This window comes from Diadema setosum, chromosome 9 (genome assembly GCF_964275005.1).
Source record: "Diadema setosum chromosome 9, eeDiaSeto1, whole genome shotgun sequence".
NCBI lineage: Eukaryota > Metazoa > Echinodermata > Echinoidea > Diadematoida > Diadematidae > Diadema > Diadema setosum.
Genome location: NC_092693.1, coordinates 36,824,459 through 36,846,133, shown reverse-complemented (window position 1 = coordinate 36,846,133; position 21,675 = coordinate 36,824,459). Strand labels below are relative to the sequence as shown.

General features: G+C 43.2%; 1 protein-coding gene across 3 annotated transcripts in view; it reads right to left on the bottom strand.

Moving 5' to 3' along the window:
* The window catches only part of LOC140232478 (cytochrome P450 10-like), a 68,432-nt gene that overhangs the window by 1,671 nt on the left and 45,086 nt on the right, over positions 1 to 21,675 (bottom strand). Inside the window, exons 1-8 of one of the 3 annotated variants that reach the window (XM_072312573.1) lie at positions 7,211 to 7,225; positions 6,398 to 6,600; positions 5,752 to 5,977; positions 5,027 to 5,220; positions 3,877 to 4,081; positions 2,977 to 3,151; positions 1,864 to 2,030; positions 524 to 602 (exon numbers count right to left, since the gene is read on the bottom strand). In XM_072312573.1, the coding sequence (XP_072168674.1) occupies positions 524 to 602; positions 1,864 to 2,030; positions 2,977 to 3,151; positions 3,877 to 4,081; positions 5,027 to 5,220; positions 5,752 to 5,977; positions 6,398 to 6,584 (1,233 nt within the window). In that variant the 5' untranslated portion in view covers positions 6,585 to 6,600; positions 7,211 to 7,225. Of the gene's footprint in view, positions 1 to 523; positions 603 to 1,863; positions 2,031 to 2,976; positions 3,152 to 3,876; positions 4,082 to 5,026; positions 5,221 to 5,751; positions 5,978 to 6,397; positions 6,601 to 6,788; positions 7,061 to 7,210; positions 7,226 to 21,675 lie in introns of those variants that run through there. The other 2 variants (XM_072312572.1, XM_072312571.1) reach the window with 2 other exon arrangements.

Genomic DNA, 21,675 nt, shown 5'->3' with positions numbered 1-21,675 from the left:
CTGAGGCCGCGTGTGTGCGGTAATATTTTATGGAGGGTTCAAACATTATGAGAGCGACCAGAAAGTGATTTCGGAACAATCGTGAGTGAAGCACAAAAATAATACACTACATAACGATGTCATCTTGCGGTTGGAAAATGCAACAAATCATATCAACCCGCATGTCAGTCCGTTTCGCCGACAGCCAGGTCTTCGCTGACTTAAGTATTAATGTTTCTTGTTTCTTTCATCTGCATGTGTAGAGTGTAAACGAACGATTTATCGAATTGACGTATGAAGCTTTAAAGAGGAAATCGTACACAGGTCGCAAGACTGTTCGTGATGTAATGCAATAAATCTTCCATTAAAAACAATTATTGTCATTCGTGATTAACACGACATAACGGTAAAGGCCATGTTATAACAATCAGGTAGTGTGCGTTGCATTTGCCGCGACCTGCGTTGAAACCGGATTTGATCTGTATCTAAATAGCTTACAAACCTTACTACTTAAGTGTACTCATAGGTGATCTAGGCTACTTACGTCTGGCGGGATTCTGTAACCAGCCAGTGCGATCTCCCTCGAAGGAATTCGGTTCGTTCCATCAACAGTTGGAAAAAGCCTGTTGAAAATAAAATCAAAAGTAAACAAGGGTTCTTTCAGTTCTGTTCTTGACACAAGAACACAGGCGCATCTGTGAAACATTGCTCTATATTGACAGTTGGAAAACAACTATCGGAAGTTACTATAAATCACACAATCTATTAACACTCTCACCCATCACGCATCTGGTATTTACACGTTCCCCTCGTTTACGATATAGAGATTGTATACCGGTGTACTGTAAACGTTAACTTTTCACAATAGTAACTTTATCATGTCAGACTCTACTTTATGAAAGTGAACAATGAAATGAATTATCAAGTGAAACATCACATTATTTAAAAAGATTAGTCATTGGCACAATAATGTATGTCATATTTTGGAAGACTTTTCAAAAGTGTTTAACACAAAAATTACTATGAATGCAGTACAGGAACACTTACTCTCATGCTACGTTATATACTTAAATTTTTAACCCATCTAACACCGGGAAGCGGGCGCGTCATGTACAAGCTCAAGGCAGAGTCAAAACATCCCGAAGGCTCATCTCATCACCTCTCTTCTCCCATCTCTTCTATAACGTACATGCGCTTCGGCCACAATATTGAAAGGAAGCAAATATTTTATCCCTCTAAGGAGCAGATGTTGCATGATTGAATGAACTGATTCTAAAGTGTGTTGAGGGCAATTAAAAACATTGTACTGATAATCAATGGGACCCCTGTTTATAACACACATTACCTCGCGGTAGAACAGCGGGATGAGTTGCAGCCGCCAAATAGGAGATATTGAATCATTTCCTCTCATCTTTTTAGATGTTATTCTGTTTTATCGTATTTCCAGATATTTGTATATGTGCATTCACTTCATTTTATGTTTGACTGTATTATGTGTCCCGTTGCTAATCTGCCACAATTATCTATTTTTAACCAAATTGTTTTTTTTTTTATTGTTGGTGTTGTTAACGTTGTTGATGTTGTTGTTCATGTTTCATGGATTTTTACGAAAACAGAGCACTGAGGAAGACCGGCAGCTAGTCTATTTTAAATCTGTATGATTGTATGATATTATTTTATTTAGATATCTCATGTGTGTGATTACCTTATATGGTTTTGAAATGTGATATTTTATACTGTTTATACATTTCATGCTGATCAGGCTACTCTGGATAAAAAATTGCAATAAATAAAAATAATAAATAAGGCAACGGATCATTCTGACTATAGTGAGGGTGAATATGCGATTCTCACAACACCTTCAAGTTTTGCAGGTCTGCTTACCTCACAGTCTCCTTGATGCAGGCTTTCAGATAAGGGAGATTTTGTAATTTGTTTGGTGTGATGGGCATCCCATCCGGTATGGCCCTCTGGATCTCCTCGTACACTCTCTCCTGGACTTCAGGGTTCTTCGCCAAGCAGTACAGGTTAAACGCCAGTGTGCTCGCGGTCTGAAAACAAGCAAAAAAGAAAGTCAGTTCAGTAATTTAGACAAAAACAAGAGTATTTCAGATTGTTAGATAGATTTGACAAACTACAAAATAAACTTCTGTAAGCGAATACATGTCAGTGCATTGAATTCAGTTTTAATATATTATCTACGTTGTGAAGTAGAGGTCTGAGCAAGCGCTTGCTCGTCAGAAGCCATATTTGTTTTAAACGTATGTATTTGAATGTGTGATTTGAATGTGTCAATAAAACAATTTATTGCAGGTGCCAAAGATCGAACTCATGGCAGCCTGGAACATCTTTTGAAGATATTTGTGGAGCAGCATGAAATTAAGTCAAGATGTTACTTACAATGATGATAATAATAACAATGATACATGCAGCTTTCAATCGAATAATTAGTTAAGTGATAAAACAAATATATAAATTTAAAGTCCGTCATAAGCGGCCACCCTAAAATACGATGCGTAGGCGCCCTCTGTCGTTAGAAATGTTAAACCAACTTTCATGCAGCACAGCGCCGACTCAACGTGATGTAATGGCGACGAGGGGTTCTACAAGCGCCGAGCGGAGTCGACCCAATGACGCGGGCAAACTGGTTGCACCATTTTAATTTAACCGTGATGTACAAAGATAGCTGCCTACATTATGCAAGGTCGTCGATTAGAAAGTGTTGTGAGCTAGTTTTAACCTGACGTGTCACATCATAACATAAAACTACTGATGATGTCACACTTACAGACGCGACTCAAAATATCTTGACATCACAAGGGCTAAACACTGAAACAGCGGAAGAACTAAAAAAAGTAGATAATCCGCACTATCAAGTAATATTCTTTTTTCGGATTTGCATCTGTTCGATCCAATTACGTCTGCAGACTAAGTTTAATGAGAATTTTAAAGTTCGGATTATGATCCGCAGACTTCAAAGATGGAAGCAGTCCTTACTGTTTCGATGGCAGCGATCATGAGGTCGTTCATGAGGTCGCAGAGGTTGTCGATGTCGAAGTCTTGCCGGGCCAGGAGGCACTCGAGAAACGTCCCTTCCATCGCGCTGTCCTTGCCCGTGCCAACTGTGGTTTTCATCCGGTCCAGCGCTATTGAGGCATACTTTTTGGAGGTTCTGAATAGTATACGGAGAGATACATAGACAGAGATTGATTGATAGATGGATGGATAGATAGATAGGTAGACAGGGGGATAGGAGGAGAGACAAAGAGAGAGCACTGACTGTTACTTCATGAAGTACCGAGCAGTCATTTTACGTCTGTTTTTTTTTATTACATTTTGTTCGCAAAGATAATCCAGCACCAAGGTTGTACCGGATACATGGAATCCTCTGGTCAGTGGAATCCGGAAATGAAGAAATATACTATGTATCATAATTACACTAAAGTATAGTATTTACAGCATTCTATACAGGCCTGTTACGGCGAAACGCCACGCTGAAACTGGTTCATTAGGCTCGGTGAAATTCGACACTAAGCCATCGCTGTTCTACTTATCTTGCTCAAGAAAGACGTCAACGAATACTGACATCTATTTTGTCAACAAGGATTTGTGATGTTAAGTACTTCCCCCCGAAAGGAATGTAGGCCCTGTCGCCTCCTGCTAGACTCTTCTGAAATCTATGTAACTGTTGATAATTTCTCTTCTGACCTAATTTAAAGGGAGGCGAAAATCCGAACCTCCCCCAAGCCTCCATCGTCTCTTAGGCCTGTTTCCTCCCAACATGTACCGTGGGGATATCTCATTACACACCAAATGCCGCTCTCTCAACGCGCGCCGGTTTTCCCGCCACCCGAAGACACCCCAAATTGTTGCCTCTCCTCGATTCTTGCTAATTACCTGAAGAAGTAATCCTGCGCTTTCGTGAACTTTTGCCAGGCTTTGGTGGCGATGCCAAACTTCCAGAGGGGAAAGCTGAAGGTGAGGTCCTTGAGACTGTCAAAAAAATTCTCGACTGACACAATCAGCTCGAGCGCTTCCGGGTTGTTGTCCAGGCCCGTGTTGAGACATCCCATCCTGGAGTCGAACACAATAGCGCAGACCGCTGCAGGGGTGGACAATAAGAGGCGATGGGGGCGTGTGAGTAAGAGGTGTCGACAAAAGAAAACATTACAGCTTGAATGTGATTGCAAAAGAAAGCCTTAACCCGGGCACAATGGCGGGTAAAAGGTCTCGCCGCGTAACTCGCAAATTGGCGACATGTGTAGACAGACGTAGGTCTCAGTCTGTTAGTGTCTAGGGGTATTTGGCAAGTCGACTTCTCGAAATGTCTGCGTTTACTCACGACACACGAGGGAATAGGAGATAAAAATCACTCGAGTTCTTTGAACCTTACGTCATTAACTGCATCCGCCGTGATAATTGCATTGCGCGTGGGACCTTGTTTTGCAGCACGATGTACCCACCGTTTAAAATCACTGACGTTAAACTGGCGAATAAATCTAAACAAAAATAGGGATTTGGCGCAAATACTCATAAAAGAACTCAATACACAGTGTTCGCCGAAATAGAATATCACTGAGTGCCAACTGGAACATATTTCCCTACCATGGTTTCGTGCATCCATGCATCATTATGACGTCATTATCTGAAAACAGACAAACACCCCCCCCCCCAAAAAAAAAAACAACAACAACAACAACAACAAACAAAGAATCATGGATTTCACATCTATCGAGCATGCACAGCAACGAATCAAAAGAAAACCAACGCAAGCTCATCAGTTCCCGCATCGTGACAATCATATTTATACTGAAATTTTGAACACAACGCATAAAAACTTTATTCCACATTACAAAAGTAAAATAACAAAAACCAAAAAACGTCCATAGATTTATCATTAACACGTGTGATATTAGTGCGCACTTGTCATAATGTGTTATCATTGCAACATCCTGAACGCTTCACTTTGGACACAGCGATATCGGACTGCGAACCTCACACCGAAACATTTCCGGTACAACTTCAGTCCGTTCTATTAGGTACTCACACTCTAACGTCCATCGCTCGATCTTGTGGTTGAAGTCGGGCACCTCTTCCGTGGCAGAGTCTTTTGTCTCCTTGATGAGAGTGACGAAGTCGTCTGCGCACTCCTCCATGATTGGGATGTAGGCGTTGACGCTCTGTGGTTTCATGAGAAGATGCTGGACGGGCTTGCGAAGTTTTTGCCACTCTTCGCCCTCTCTGGATGGGAAAATAATCAAAAGGAAAAACAACTTTCACTCCAAAAGCCCTTCCCCTAATCGGACACTACCTTTAGCCTTATTTCGTCCCCATTACTCACAACATAATCTCAGTCTCCTTGCCCTTTATCAACCGTCCTCTGACTTCTTCAGGCACGTCCCTGTTAGCAGTTATCGCAACAGTTTGCAGCAGCACTTTGTAACTCGTGGGGTATCGGTTAAGTCATATCAACACTTAACAGAAGAAGTTGGGAAAACATTTTGACGTTATTATTATAAGAATTTCGATGCACAGGTCGGCTTGCGCACAGCGTATACAGTATTCCCCCTTTAGCTCATGTGGACGTTTACAGTTGATGTCGTCGTACATGGTATCGAAGGTTATGACGACATGATAACAAAAGCATGGTGAAATATGTGATTTTCCCTTTCCTGTCAAAGCCCTATTCCCCATCAGTAAAATATCTGCAATGTTGGACTTCGGTCAGTCAGGGATGCCGATCACGACTGTGTATGGACGTGACGGACTTACGTGTTGGCCATGCCAATGTGTCTTTGCCTCGTTCGTCTGTACTTGACCATGGCGTCGATCGGGGTCCGCTTCGGCCTCCTGCCTTCGTTGCGGAAGAGCTCCCGGACGTCGGTGGGGTCGATGATGTGAACGTGCGTGACACCAGCCAGAGTCTCTTTAAAGATTGGTCCAAAGGTCCGGAATCTGTCCACTGTCGCCTCGTGGAGCTTATCAATTCTGTAGGGACCTACGAAGGAAATGAACAATGATAAACACTCTACCATTACCTTACTTTCTCCAGCATGTAAATGCACATTGATATTCGAACCGAATAAGCCTTACATGACTGACACAGTGTGAACAATGTGACACATCCATCCGGTAAACAATTCTGGCACGAAAAGATGTCATCTATTCGGTCAAAATTGACATGCTAACTATCAATGTAAACCAAATCCACCCGATGTATTTCCCTACAATCAATCAATGCGAGACAAAGTTGACTTCAGAACGTAATATCAGTATGATCAATAGCAAATTTACACGCTCTGCACATTTTGACATCTAATCAACACCGCACCACTCGCTACATTTAGACGTTGTGAATGTCCAACTCGATAAAGTGATGGGAGAACAACTGCCGATGTCCAGTCACTGAAATACCTACCGAAGCCGGTGTAGTCCAAGAGCGAACCCAGAAGAGGTATCCCCTTCGGCCCAGGGATCTCTGAGAAAGGTTTGGCTTCTTTCAGCTGTTCAGCAGTCACCATGGTCCCGACGTGTCTCTGCACGATCTGCTGGGCGACGGACGCCACACGACAAGCCGACGTTCGGCCGACGCTTGCAGGCAACATCTTGTCGAGTTGTTATCTGAAAAGACAATTAACAAGAAAATACAAAACATTAATGAAAGTCCTGCTTGAGTCTCTATGAGTCTGCAGGTTGGTGGCTGATGCAAAATGAAAGATTTCTCTATGTAATGGCAGGAGAATACTTTAGGCTTTCCTGATTCGGGATCAATGAGCTAATGAGCTGTATGAAATCCGCAACTATCTCACTGGAAGTCTCTTGGACCCGATTAATTTTGTTTGAATGTTGGCCGTCCTGCACTCACTGTGGCAGGATTTCTTGACAAATGGTCCCTGACGGAGACGGTTTCCGTAAAATTATGGAAACAATGTACATGGCAACAAACAGACAGTACAACAGACGATTGAGAAGTGAGTTTGTGACAAATATCAGTGACACAAGTGAGTTTCCCCTCAAAGTTTGGCTACAATTGACGTGCAAAATATCTTCTTCGTCAGCTTCAAGAAAAAAAGACCATCTACACTGAGATAGTAGAGCGCCACAGGGTCGTCTATGTACAACGTATTTCGTCGGCATGCGCGCTGATTATTTCTGTGGTCACTAGAAAACCTCGAATCACGAACGAGAAGATAACTAAAACAAGACGATGGTTAATATGGATTGCACTAACGACTTTAGAGAATGTTGTGCAAAGTCCGTCTCGAGACCAACCGGTTATTAATAATTGAAATGTTCAGACTTGTTTTGGGAAAGGGCCACAAAACATTGTGGCGTATCAGGACGATTATTTCAAGGCACATCAACATAATATATGTACATTTCCTGTCTCCTGTTTCGTATTTTGTCTACAGCGACAAGCCAGTTCAAACGACATGATACCCTCATGGTCTGGCCAAATGCTGCAAATCATAATCATTAATGTCAGTATGTTGACAAATCTTTTATAAGATTCATCACCGCCACTTGTAATTACATCCGTCGTTTATATTTACGTTATTCTTTTATATGTTTCTACGTCGCTTTCAACAACTTAAATTCATGTAAAAACAACAAAAGCGACTTCCTCTTTCCGTCTCCCATCACAACGATTGCCAGAGGAAAAAAAAACTGAAAAATGACCTTCCTATTTGAATTTTAGATGTCGGACAAATTTTGACTGTGCCATTTTACTTCAACAAACTCTAAACCTTGTCTGAACTGCATTGAAATGTCCTACTTTTGTAGTAAAATTCGCTTATTGTGCAGTCGACTAGATCTTGAATCCTGCAAACGTCTCGCAGTTAGTACATAATGCACCAAGGAAAGGTGTGAATTTGGTAATCAAGACTGGAACGAGACTAGTAGCGAAGGGGAAAAAATTATAAAGAGCTCGGATGAAGAGGTGACTGACTCGTCACAGCGACGAAAGTGAACGCAGCAATTTGTAAACACTTACGGAAGGCAGATACCGACACAGCGCTCGCTGACAGCTCGACAGACGACCTCCAGGCTTACTAGAGATATTTTGAACGCGCTCGGAAGTCGCGACCTGAAGTTCACGCTCGAGCAGCGAAAATTGTCCGCTATGGAAAGGATACTCAGAGAGGGTAGGAAAAGGTGAATGGAATCCGCTTGTGAACAGAGCAACAGGCGCGGCGCGGGTTGACATTCTCTTGAATAAACATCGTCTATGCCTTATTTGAGGCTAAGTCATATTGCATACTGATTGAAGACTGTACATCTTTAACATGATTACACTTTAAATAGAGAAGATATGAAATTTGCTTTGATATTTTTGTCACGATTCAATAAACCCTAAGTGACGTTATGTATTCGCATAGATAGTGATAGTACTTGATTGATATTTCAGGACGGGTGGGTGAGAGCGAGTTGTGTGTAGGAGCTTGCAGATTTTTCGACAAGGAAGTTCACCGGCGAAAGAGCTACCCCGCAGCCTGCCTGGCGTGATTCCACAGTGTTCCGAGTGTGACGACAGCGCTGCCCCAGTGCCAGCAGATGCCATTTTTCTCCCAGCGTCACCCACCGGGTGACAAAGGGTGTCGCTTTGAACATGCCTTTGAACGACTCTCTCACATCACTTCTCACCAGCAATCAGCCGTGAAAAGCCAAGCTCCGCCGAAATACTCCTGAATTATCCATCAAGAAGAAAAAAAAAAATCGTCGCAGAATGGCAGGCAAAATACCTCGACCGAGAGGTTCTCTGTCTCTCTTTCTCCCCCTCTTTCTCTGACTTGATTGACTGCAACTCCCTGCTATTGATTTATTGACCCGCTGAATAGGAGGTTCAGCGACTCCGTCAGCGAAGGTAGCGGCAAAGACCAAACAAAAAGACAAAAACGGAGCCGAGGGGGAGAGAAGTTCGAGTTTGGAACGTGAGGGCATTCTACATACAAGTAAAAGCCAAGAAGGTCATCGAACTGCAAGTCTCTCGAGTTTGCTCACACTCCTTGTACCTCGGACTGCACAAACACATTTGTGTAGCACTTGCGAGTTCAAGAGTTTAACTGGAGGATTAGACGACAAACACGTTCATTTCTCTTTGATAAATGAGTCTGTTGCTATGCAGAATTCCGCACATTGTGGCTGCAAATTAAGCCGATAAATGGCAGAACGTGGCCCATTTTCTCTCCCGAAATTTAGGCAAATTTGAATAAACCCCACATTCCTAGAAAAAAAAGTTTATTGTTACCTTTTCGCCTTCCATTTCAGCGACAAAGAAAGGATCTGCCAAGAACATTAGAATCGTCAACCTGTTAAGCGCTTTTCCACAAACCTTTTGGGCCACTCTTCCAATACCAAGTTGTTGTTTTCTTTTTATCATTATTCCCGTATCCTTCGAATCAAAACGAGTAGGTATTGATCGTTTGAATGATAACTCGATTGCCGTATATCAGCCCATCTGTTCTAAGGGGTGAGAATGGGGCGGCGCAACCGATTAGAGCTAACACAAACGGGCCTAGGACTCCAATGAATAATGGTACCCGTCCAGGATCACAGAGAGAGCCGCTATCATTGCTAAGATTTTTTTAAGGACTGGTGCGATAAGAGCGGCAAATATTGAAAGAAATCTATCGGAATGCGCCATACAAATTATGGACGTGAATATATCATGGGCAGATTTTGAGTGTATGCGAAATTATACAAACAAACTAACACTAAAGACATAGCTATACAAGGTCTCCGTGAATCAGGGTATACGACTTACAAGCCTCAACTTATGATCTCTCATGATAAAACGGTTTGTAAGTCAATCCCCACTCTGTGTCCTATGTTTGCTATCTTCTGTAGATAGCGACTTGAACTCAATCAGGGACGAACCCAGGTCATAAATACCTCATCTTCAACCGTATCCAAGGGAGAACTATGCCGAACTATGCCGTGATTGTGATGAACACAACCACTGTTAGTTAAGCATGATACATGCGTTCATCATTATGTAAAGCATGTTGCAACATTCACTCTCTTTGCAAAAATATGAAACTTTCGAACTTCAGCACCCTTTTAGTAGGGCTTCATTTCATGATCTGTGTCAGTACTAGATATCATTGAACCGCTATGCTTGCTCGGGGAAAAAAGTGGTAATGTATGGCGCCAAGACAAAGTCCGTTGATGTAGAGGCATCAGGCTAGAGGAATTGGTAAGGGGAGCATCCGATATCAGAGCTGAATACTGATGCGCTAACAAGATATAGGTCACACTTGTCATCGCCAGACAGAGCTTGGGCATGTGCAAGACAAATACTCGAGGGGCAAGACACTCGGCCGAGCACACGTGACAGCAACCCCAAAAGCTTGTATCAATAAAACTATGCTAAGCTCAGGTGCGAAGTGAATTCTCGCGACCCTGGAATACTGTATACTGCTGGCTATATAGGCTACATCGCCTGCTTACCCGCGTGCTCTTTGACCGGTATAATCACGAAGCGGCAGGCCAAAGTCATGAATAAGTCATGTTGTCGAGAGTTGGTCATTTCCGGAGAATATTGGTGCGTGGCCTCCTCAAGAGCATGGTGCTACATACCAAGTAGCTGCGAGGGCAGGGTTTTGGCGCTCCAGGCAAGGAGGAACAATCTCGGCAATCTGCTTCAAAAGGAAGACGCCGGTAAATAAAGATAGACCTACAATCAGATAACATATTCACGAAGACATCAATTTGTTGTTATTGATAGTGAGACAAAAAAAAAACTTCATTTTTATCTAAAAATCAAAGAAAAGACATGACCGATCATAGTGCGGATGTACATGTGGAGAGCATTTTTTAGTTAGTTTCAGCGACATAAAATGTCTATGTCACTTTGTGCGACAGTTATGCAATTTGGTGTCTGCTTTTCTCACTTTTGTAAGTCTACCCATGGACCCTGTAGGGTCCATGGTCTACCCAATCGTTTGACATCTTTTGTCTTCGAGAGAAATCTCAGAGGAGGTAAAGATTTGTCGGTGAAAGAGACTTTGCAGGTGTCACACAGTGCGGTGCTTCCGCATGAAAGTTCAGAAAAAAAAATATTACACCTGTATGACGTTCATGTCGAAGTACATTTACCCTGCGTCACTGCTTAACGATACGTCATTAGGCCGGAGAATCTATCAAAACAGATTTTCTTATCCTAACGTACTTGCAAAAGGCAGAAATGGTTACACTGACATGCGAAATATGCATTAGATGGTTTCAAGCAAAACCACACTTATGCCGACCGCCAACTCGTTGCTCACAGTTCCAGCTAGCCCCGGTGTCTCGCTCTGTTTGAAAATCCCCCCTGACGTCTCACATACTTCGTGTTGACGGAGCACGCTCTATATATGGGGCAAATATGCTACTGTCTCCACAGCATACGGTGCCGCACAACTCTCCTGTAAGCCCCTAATTAGCAGGGACCTCAGTTCGAGGGGGTTCCTCACATGAAGTTGTCATTGACACTTGGAATGTGACACGTTTCGAACATTCCCCCCTCTCCGCGTCCTGCCGCAACCGGATGGAGTATGATGGATCGACCCGGACGAAATGCTACGATCTTTCCTTTGAGGACACGAACTGCCACGCGTTCCACTCGCCGAAAAACCGACATGGATTAATCACCTTTTAATGCGACCGGGTGCGGAATGCCAGAAATTCGAATCCTATCGCCAACTGGCCCAGTTCGAGGGAACATGAGGTACCGATTCGTACATGTAAAAGGGTACGCGGTTGCCAAACTCAATGCTCCTCAAGACTGCCTGCCTTGCCTGCTCGCAATATCGAATCCCGTGAGTTACTTGGGACGCCAACCCGTGACGAGCTACAACTCGACTGGCCACCCACCCGGCTGCGTCATACACCAATCGTCAGGCGTAGTGGGAAAAAAGCCTACCCGCTACAGGCGTCCGGTCTACAACTTCACCCCAAAACAATGTAACAAGCTCTGTTCCAAGTACATGTACATGAGTAAAGTACTGACTTTTGCCCACTTACCGACACATTAATCCCCTGTAGCGAGAAAAGCCTCAAACGAGCCCGGCATAGACAATGACCCCTTTGCTCCGTTACTTTCGGTTCATTGCACTTTCCTCTCTTTCGATGAGCAATATTTGAGTATGTATAGATGAATTCTGTAACAAGGACTTCACGCGGGAGCCGAAGAGGTTGCTCACCCCTATGTTTTACCAAAAAATACAAACATTAATAATCAACACCAGTTGGATGAAGTGATATTCTTCCTACCCGTTTAATCACGTGATATCGGCACGACATCCTAGTTATGGTTTCCAATTACAGAACAATCAATATCTATGGAAAGAGACTAACCTTATCTTTAAAAAAAAAAAAAATCGATAAAATGTGATACAATGTATCAACAATTTGCATTAGACACGAAGAGTGAGTTCTACTATCGTGTTTTTTTTTTTCTCTCTCTCTCTCGACACTAACCAGAGACTATACTGGAATAATAAATAAGAAAGCAACTAAATTGCGCAAGACGTAATAATCATGCCTGTTCTAAGAAAGTGCGATCACTGTCTCGAAAATGACAGAGGTTGACTGACGAACAGGAGGAGAAGGAACAGGAGAGAGAATCCATGACTATCTTACACGAAATAAGATGGAAAAAATGCATTTTTTTTTCCTCTCAGTATCATCTGTCGAATATAGAAATACAGCTTGTGATATTAAATGGTGTTAGCAATTGTCTAAGCGTAAGACACCTGAAGCCACTCTGCTTGAGTTTCCTGTTCCAATATGTCAAAACGTCATAGAGGGGGAGGGGGAGAACGGGGAATAAAATAAATCTTTATTCGCCATTTGAAGAAAAAATATCCTACGATTCATTCGATCACTCTCTCGCGCATCTTCTGCACTCTCCACTGGCTTTAAGGCTGCAATAATGACCGAGCAACATGTTCGTAATGCAACATGGCTCGTAATAGTCGATCGTTTCATGCTTAGCTGGCGACTGAAACAAGTCAACGACCTGAAGAGGGAAGTAGATCAACGGAGGCACGGGCAAGGCACGTCGATTTGAATTAATCGCGTGCCCCTCTTGAATTCCGCTCCTTGGCTCTTCTTGTCCGCGGTTCAACTGGCAATTACATACATCTCTTAGCTGTCTCGCTACTGAGGATTCGACAAATGAAAGAGAGAGGGGAAAAAGAGAAAGTGAAGAAAAGAAAACCTGTAGATTTCTTCTCCCATCAGGTCAGAGTTGTCACGGGAAGTTCAACCTCGATTGACGGCAAATTGCCTTTGACGGGTAGAAGTAAAAACGGTCTGTGTTCTCGGGAGAACGAATCTTGAATAATAGAAATAGATAGCCCAATATCAACGAAGTGACACACACGGACGAAATAAGATGCATACTACTATGCAGATGTAGGTACACTGTTTGTCTCTGTGCAAGCTCTTTCCACAGTATTAATGGCTGGTTGATGAACTCTGCGACTTCCACTGCTATTGTCGTAAAAGCTACTTATCTTTGACATTACGAAGCAATTGGGGCGAAGCTTGTAGAGTTCATTGTCAGAACATCTGGCAAGATTGCCTATCATAGAAACCAAAGTCAAGTTTGAAGGATTCAAATGAGTTCTCGACTGATTGTGTGGTCGGGTGGCTTGTTACAAGGTACTGCAACTCGTTGAACGACACTAAAGCGGGCGACAGCGTCGATGTGATAATTCATTCCGGACCTTAGTGTTAATATAGCACTGACATTCTTCACTAATTCTGTAAAGTGATGAGAAAAGTATGTGAGGCCTAAAACGTGGCGGCTGTTCAATCATGACTGGAGGCCTGTGCCAGGTAATCGCCCGGCTGGAGAAGGGTGTGACAAAGCGAAGAGGTTTCCAAGTGTCCCGCTATTAATCATGATAGCTTTCAGGACTCACGCAAACGTTTGCTGTCCTGACAACCAAACTACATCGCCGCCACAATACCTGAACAGCTGGACGGGCCTGGAAGCAGCGAAAGAGAAGGCATTGACCTTTCGGGGAAATCATTCGCCACGAGTCAATGACACTCGCCATTAAATGGAGCTCCCATCAGCGTAGAGAAATGTGAACACGTGTTTATAGATTGCTCCACAGTATCGTGGGCTGTTCAAATTAACCCATTTGGTCTCATAATAACAGTTTGCACGCATACTTGGCAAAGCAGAGATGAGTATTCTGAGATGCAGTGGGTTCCTGGCGTGAGTGCCGACGAGAGTTTTAGAACGTGCACGTGATGAAATAAAGATAATCATGGATTATTAAATGACAAATTGATGATCTTGAAGTGATGGGTCGTGAGGCTATTGATACAGGTGTGTTCCGTGCTGCTAGGGCTGGGTCACCGTGGTTACAAAAAATAGAGGAAAACAAAGCAAATAAAACACACCCGCACTCGCCGTTCGAACTCCGTCAGCAGAACGCAAAATGGATTGATTAGCCTCATCAAGAAGTGCACGTACTGGTAGACTTGAATTTAGTTGTAATTCTGCCAAGACTGGATTTTGCACGATCAATCTTGTAGTCTGACTTGAGTAACACTGTTAAGGATATTAACCCCGACATGACATAAGAACGTGCTCTATTACAGGAGGTGTAATGGCCCGTCGAAGGACTGTTATAGGATTGTGATACCGACAGGTGAGGCTCTGTGTGGGACTGTGAAGAGGAAAGAGGTCTGAATTTGCTCACACTACTCGCCTATTGACCGTCCCTATGGACAAGGTGAATCGTCATTATTGATGGCTGCACGAAGATGTTCATTGACCTTTTCCACTGGAAGTGCTGTAACCTGCCGTTTCCAGGGGGAGCCTCTCAAACGCCAGCCCCAGAGCTCCGGCCTGCCCCCTCTTCACGAGCAATGTTTAGAATGCCTCGCATAGCTCGTCCCTTTTCTTCTTTAGGCACCAGTGGCTTGCCAGCTCCCTGGATATGTATTCCTGGCACAAGGAGTCCGAAATTAGAAAAACGTTTTCCTTTGAAAATCATCATTAAAGGTTCTGGTGAATATGTAGGCCCTACATATATCATGTTTTCTGCATTCCTTTTCAAAACATTGCCACTGCTTTATTTGCTTCTGGCATCGAATCAGACTTTGTACAGGATGATTCAGGTTCTCCAAGTCAGAGTTTGGTGGGCTGAATTACGTTACAACATCACACTGACTTGCCACAGGTTACAGTAAACGCAGAACATACATAATCGCACAAAAGTGATCACACAAACGCGCTGTCAATCAGTGCCGTGCACTCACCTTTTGCACACGCGTATGTTGGTTGTACTTTTACAAAGTGCCCTTTGTAGGAGTTTGAAAGGGCGCCAAACGGACGATATCGTGGCATCCTTTCACCTCAACGGGCCCACGTGTTTATCATCGCGTCACCATCATGACGTCTCTTGCCGAGAAATCCACCGCGCTGGAATCTACCAGCTTTTATCCTGGTAATCTGGATTTTTTATCCTGTTAATCTGGATTTTATTAAAGGCAATCTATTAGGAATACACTGAAGGGAAGAAATTCGCGCTTGATGGCACAGCCTCGTCACTCCCTTATTAGGGATAATCCGTCGAGGGGGCGCTGTGTAACTGTGAAGCATAGTTTGTAGTCGACTCCACATCAAATACAATTCAACAAATGTATGTGAGGACAACCCTAGTTTCGAAGTAGGATACAGCCCAGATTAGTACTCTATTGTAAATAATCCCCTGGCATGGTATTTCACACTTCTTTTGGACACAAGCGATGAACTTCGCTTGACAACATTTTAAACTGTATATATAACACATCGTTCAGCAGAATGTCATTCCTTTCTGTACCTTCATGCAGAAATATAAAGATGCTGGCTTTAGGGATGGTTCTGCTATTCTCTGCACGTGCAATATGGACTGCAAAATTCTGGGTTCAATTCCGTGCCGCCCCCAGCAGGCGATAAGCCAGGAAAACTCGAGTAGATCGATCAGAAAGATATGCGGCGTGCCTCCTAAGCCACCAGCTGCATAACTGAAGGCAAAATTCAGGATGCATTTAGCATGTATGACTGGTTTATTTAGGAAGACTGAGCTACGGCAGACTTCCGCACACAGTCCCATAATCCAAAGACTGCTGCTTGGTGATGTAGGAGGAGAGTGAGAGGGAATTAGAGTAAAGAAGATGGCGAAGCAGAAGTAGAGAGAAATAAGGATAGAGAGAGAGAGAGAGAGAGAGAGAAAGAAAGAGGTGGGGTAGCGTTGGGGGCTGGATGAGAGACCCAAGGGAGAGAAAAAGTGTCCGAAGACATCTATATATTAGGAAAAGGTCATATGAGGTGAACTGGTGACCTCAAATCGAGGGATTGCTTAAAGGGAAGACAAACCCAAAGAGCAATGTGGATTGAGTAAAAGCAGCAAAATTAGTAGAACACATCAGTGAAAGTTTGAGGAAAATCGGACAATCGATGCAAAAGTTATGAATTTTTAAAGTTTTGGTGTTGGAACCGCTGGATGAGGAGACTACTAGAGGTTATGACGTATGAGAGGACCACAATATAAAGGAAATATAAAAGGAATTCCACAAAAATTCCCTTTTCTAGCAAAATGAAAGAGTTCTTGACTAACCGCTTTCAGAAAGCAGGGGAAATAAGTGCTACCCCTAACATATGTCAGTATCAAGTTGATGGAATATGTAATTTTCATGAAAAATGAATTTTCATTGAATTCCCTTTTTATTTTCTTTATATTGTAGTCCACTCATACGTCATAACCTCTAGTAGTCTCCTTACCCAGCAGTTGCAACACCAAAACTTTAAAAATTCGTAACTTTTGCATCGATTGCCCGATTTTCCTCAAATTTTCACTGATGTGCTCTATTAATATTACTGCTTTCACTCAATCCACATTGCTTTTTGGGTTTACTTTCCCTTTAACACGGTCAGCGCACTAATTGGAACGCAGCCTCGGGCCACCCAACGCAGTGTGAAATACTGTCCCCTCTGCCAAATTCTGACAGCGGGTGGAAGCAGAAATCTAAACGTCTTGTGATTAGACAAGACCGCCTGTCAGGTCCGAGCCGAAAATGCGGTGAACGAGCATGTTAGTATATTTAGCTGCATTTCCGATAACCTGGCGAAACACGGTTTAGACATGTCTGTTGCTAATTTGGTAGAAGGGAGGTTAGTCATGGGAAGGTTGTGAAATGAAGACGGTATTTTCTTTTCGCGTCACACGTTTTCCTCTAGCTTCGGCGATATGCTGATAATGCTGCGTGGTATGGGTAAACTCCCCGGGGGTAAAGGAGACGTTGGAACCCACCATCATAGCCGTGGCCATCCACAATTCGGGATAGAAGCTCCCGTTTATTTGTCAGCTACTGAACATAATATCATTATGCTGCCCTTTTCTGCTAACACTCCAAGATCCTAGTATCCAAGTTTTGTATTCTATTTTCTCAATCCATTTCTAATACAGTAGGTAATCAATGCCTGCGTTTGATCAGAGAGGTGGATTATGTCTTCCACCTCTCTGGTTTGATAGCAAGAAATTAATTCATCGTTTTTCCAAATCTTTGTTACCCTTCCCCAAAAGAAAACGAGCAGTTATAAAAAACAAACAAACAAAAAAACAAGGGCTCGTCAGAAGTCATGTTAAATGGATGAAATATTGTAATATGCACATAACTATGCTCAATATTATAATAACACCACCCATGGTTTACGGCGCAGAAGTTTACTTTGCGCCTAATGAGGGGAATTGTTGCGCCTAATGAGGGGAAGTCAGAATGTTTTATTATCGAATCCACTGAATGCGGCCGATCATTAATGGATAATTCAGATTTCATTGGGTTATGAATGTAAAGTATGTCTACTGCTTATCAAACGGAAAGAGTTACAACGTTTTGTACGTCGGCTGTGTAAAACATAAATGGTGAACATTAGTACGTAAACGGACATCAAATCTTACCATGCCGGGTCAAGAAAGATATGCAAGATATTGCATGGTGTTAGAATAAGTCAGTTTTAGAGGATGTGGTCTGTAACAATCGGAAAACATCAGACCGCTAACAGAAGAATAGCATAGGGCGCCATTGTAATAATACAGGCAGGGTTGGGCTGAGGCCGTTTGTGAACTGTCCATGCTTGTCCATTTCCTGAAGCAACGGCCATTTTAGTGTGAATTACGCGAAAGACGCTGGCATTGCTTGCAAACCGAAGCCCCTATTATTCAACACACATATCGGCCTCCCCATCATCATGGGTCGCGGAACAGGGAGGCTGGGAAGGGGGGAGGAAGGAGATGCAGCCCCCCCCCCCCCCAACACACACACACTTATGGGTCTTTAAAAATCGAAAATGATAACTAAAAACACAAAATACAACCCATGACAAGTCGACAGTTCCATCCAGAGATTAGTTCTTCCAAAGTGTGTGTGTGGGGGGGGGGGGGGGGGGGGAGGGGGGACCACCCCCCCCCCCCGAAAAGAAGAGTTCCGCGGCCCCTGCCCATGTCATTGGAATCTATCATCATTATATTTCCGTGACAGAAATCCTGCAGACCCGCGCAGCCTGCGTTTAATCAGAAAGGCAACCGGGGGCGTCCTCGGTCTGTTTAGGGTGTTTTTGTAGTTGATTTCTTTTTCTCGTAACTTTTCCAGAAAGATTTAAAAAGAATTGAGGCCTATTTAGAATTTAGATCCAGCTGCCTACTATTCATTCATTTATTCGTCACTAAGTCAACTGGTTTCCGTCGTTCCACAAGTTGAATACAGCTTTTGAGAGAGCGAATCCGCTTTCCATGCACTTTACGCGGATTATAAAGTCGTGCCAAAAGCGGAGGTTAAACATTGTTCAGAAGGAAAGAGATCTGGATTAAATGCCTTCTTTATCGATCCGCGACTGAGAGTACCAATCCTTCCAGTGGCCGTGGTTGACCTCGCCTTGCGGTCCATCAAGCCGATAAATTGCGTAATGTATTAGGTGTTCAGGCTCTCGAAATACATCTACATGGATATACCACTTCGTGCGTTTCCATGGGGAAGATGGGGAAGACACATTGATTACCATACTAATTCAGAATCGTTATACAAATACGATGACGTAATGTTACACTGCTGGGCATTACAACAACAACAACAACAACAACAACAACAACAACAACAACAAACTCTTTCACCCACTGGTCCGAATAGGCATTTTGCCTAAGACCCGTGCTCTTCGCACACTAACAGGTAGGTACCTGGTCTTTAATTCATTTGCCCTATGGTGGGTTTATAGTTGCCTTGGGCATGTGCGCATGCAGGTCCTAAGTTTTTAACACTTTGCCTTGGTTTCAAGTCCGTCGTCATATTAAAAGAAGGTCTAACGTGCCCCACGCGCCCTGCCCAGTCATTGTCGACTGTTTTGGCACCGCGCTCTAAAAACTGGGCTGCTACAAAATTTATGAGCTCTTGGCAACCTGTTATGAGATTTGATTTGTACTTTCCACATTGGTATATACAAACCCTTCACTCCAAAACAACATGATGGCAACACAACGATGAACCCGCGCTTTGATAAATCAGACTTTCTGGCAGCAACGCAACTGGAAAAAAGAAGAAGAATGTAATCATGATGCCGTCTAGTTCTTGTGAGATGGTGGTTATTACCCTCTGCTCTTTTTCCCCCTCCTCTACTCCATTTCAAGGGAGCCTATTTTCGTGCATGGATAACCTTGACTAACGAGTTCAGCACGTTTAAAAAGCTGACAAAAATCAATGTGCGGTGTGTGTTGGGCCGAGCTGCTTGGAGCGAGGTCATCGACAGGTCACATCCAACCTGCCACGGTACAACTGAACGTGGTCTTCATCAAATCATAGAGGCAAATTATGAGAGGACTGGTCTGTGCTCCTCATGATTTCGAACCCCGCTCAACCAATTCTTAATAACATTATAAAACTACATAAAAAAAAAAACACACACACACGCATCTCTCACGAAAACGCTACAACGTGTTACCCTAGTTTCAGTTCTCCACGCACAACGATGGGTCCCCGCATATTTTTAACCCACCAGGGATGGATGGTAGCTTCCAGTCATCAGAAAAAATCATAAGCAGTCTGCGATCACAGACTACGGCATCTCGCGCTGGCAATGAAAACACGGTGATTAATAGTCAAACATGTCATGTACGATTATTCCTAACGTTGTATGATTACCAAGACGGAAGGGACGTCCTCGGAGTGAACGAACTCGGTGGTATCATGTTTGTGAGTGCGTGTATACAGTCATGTGGTTAAGTTAAGTAGTAGTAGTTGCCTTCCCTCTTAAAAAGTAATAATAAAAAAAAAATGAAAATAGGCGGAGGCCTGTCTCTGCGACATTGGGCCTATAATTGTGAAGATATCCCTGAAAAATGGTCATCATGCGAGTACCAATGTGTGTGCAGACCTCATGTTTGGACTGTGATCAAAAGCTTAGGGAGTCAACATCGCTCTTTCGTGAAGAGGTGCCTGTGAAAACGTAATTTTAAAAAAAAAAAAAATCTCATTATGTCCTATTTAAACAAACCTTTTAACCTTTTGTTTGTTGTTGGTTTTTCGTGTTTATATACCCCGAGTTTCAATTCAACTAGAAATTAGTTAAGACCCTAAGTTTTTACAGTTTTACTTATGTAGGCCTAATCTATTAGTTTATACAATCGATATAATCTAAAGTAAGCGACATTGAAATTAATGTAAGACATGTAAGAAGGCGAGATTAACGCCTTGCCAGGAAACGTGTAGGCCTATACCAAGTCATCATACCTGCCTTCAGTATCATGTGATTGATACGCCATTTTCACCTTTACAACAGGTCAATGTACTCGAGGATTTACTGGCATACATGCACACTTCATCATGCTAAGATGCTTATCTCGTTCTTGAGTTTACTCAAAATTGTGTCCAATGACTATACTGATTTTTAAGGCATGCAGTGCCAGTTGTTATGGAGCCCGTTTAATAATATTTTTTATTTCAATGTGATATGTAACTTTAGTAAAAAGCAGTCATAGTAGTAGTTATGTCAGATTTCATTTCCTCTCAAAGGATCGTGTCACCGTAATTATTATTCTCTTTTTTTCTTCAAGTGTATGCTCGGGGCTCGAAGGAGACGTTATTGTACTCCATGATGAGACGAAATTTTTTCACTCTTTGTCAGAAATACGCCGAATGACAACATGCTCTTCGTGTGTCTCAGGCAGGCAAGTGTTAATGTTCTCCGCGCCAGTCCTTTAATCCGCGAAGAAATTATGGGGATTATGGGATTTGTCGAGCTTTCCGCCGCGGAAACCCCACTCTCCCTTGCGGTAACTAGGTCAGAATGTACAAAGTGGGGAGGGGGGGGGGGGAACCTTCTCTGCCCGGGCTTACTGCAGGTGGTATTCCTCACCACTGATGCAACGGGACGGGAGACTCGTGTATCTTTAATGAACGCTGTCGCTCCGAGCAACGTGACATTTTGGAGATCGACTCGAGTCATCCCCCAACGACAACCATCAGAGTCGATTTGGCTGGGGACTGGTGCGGTAACAAGAAGAAGCACTTCAACGTTTTCGAGGGGGGCCCCCCATCTCCATGCACGCCACTTTGTCACGCTGGACGGTATACTTCATTTTCGATTGATTTCCCTAGTGCGTTACATTCATCGCCGATTTTAAACCATTTCACGGAGGGGGAATTGTAGCAATGGGGTCA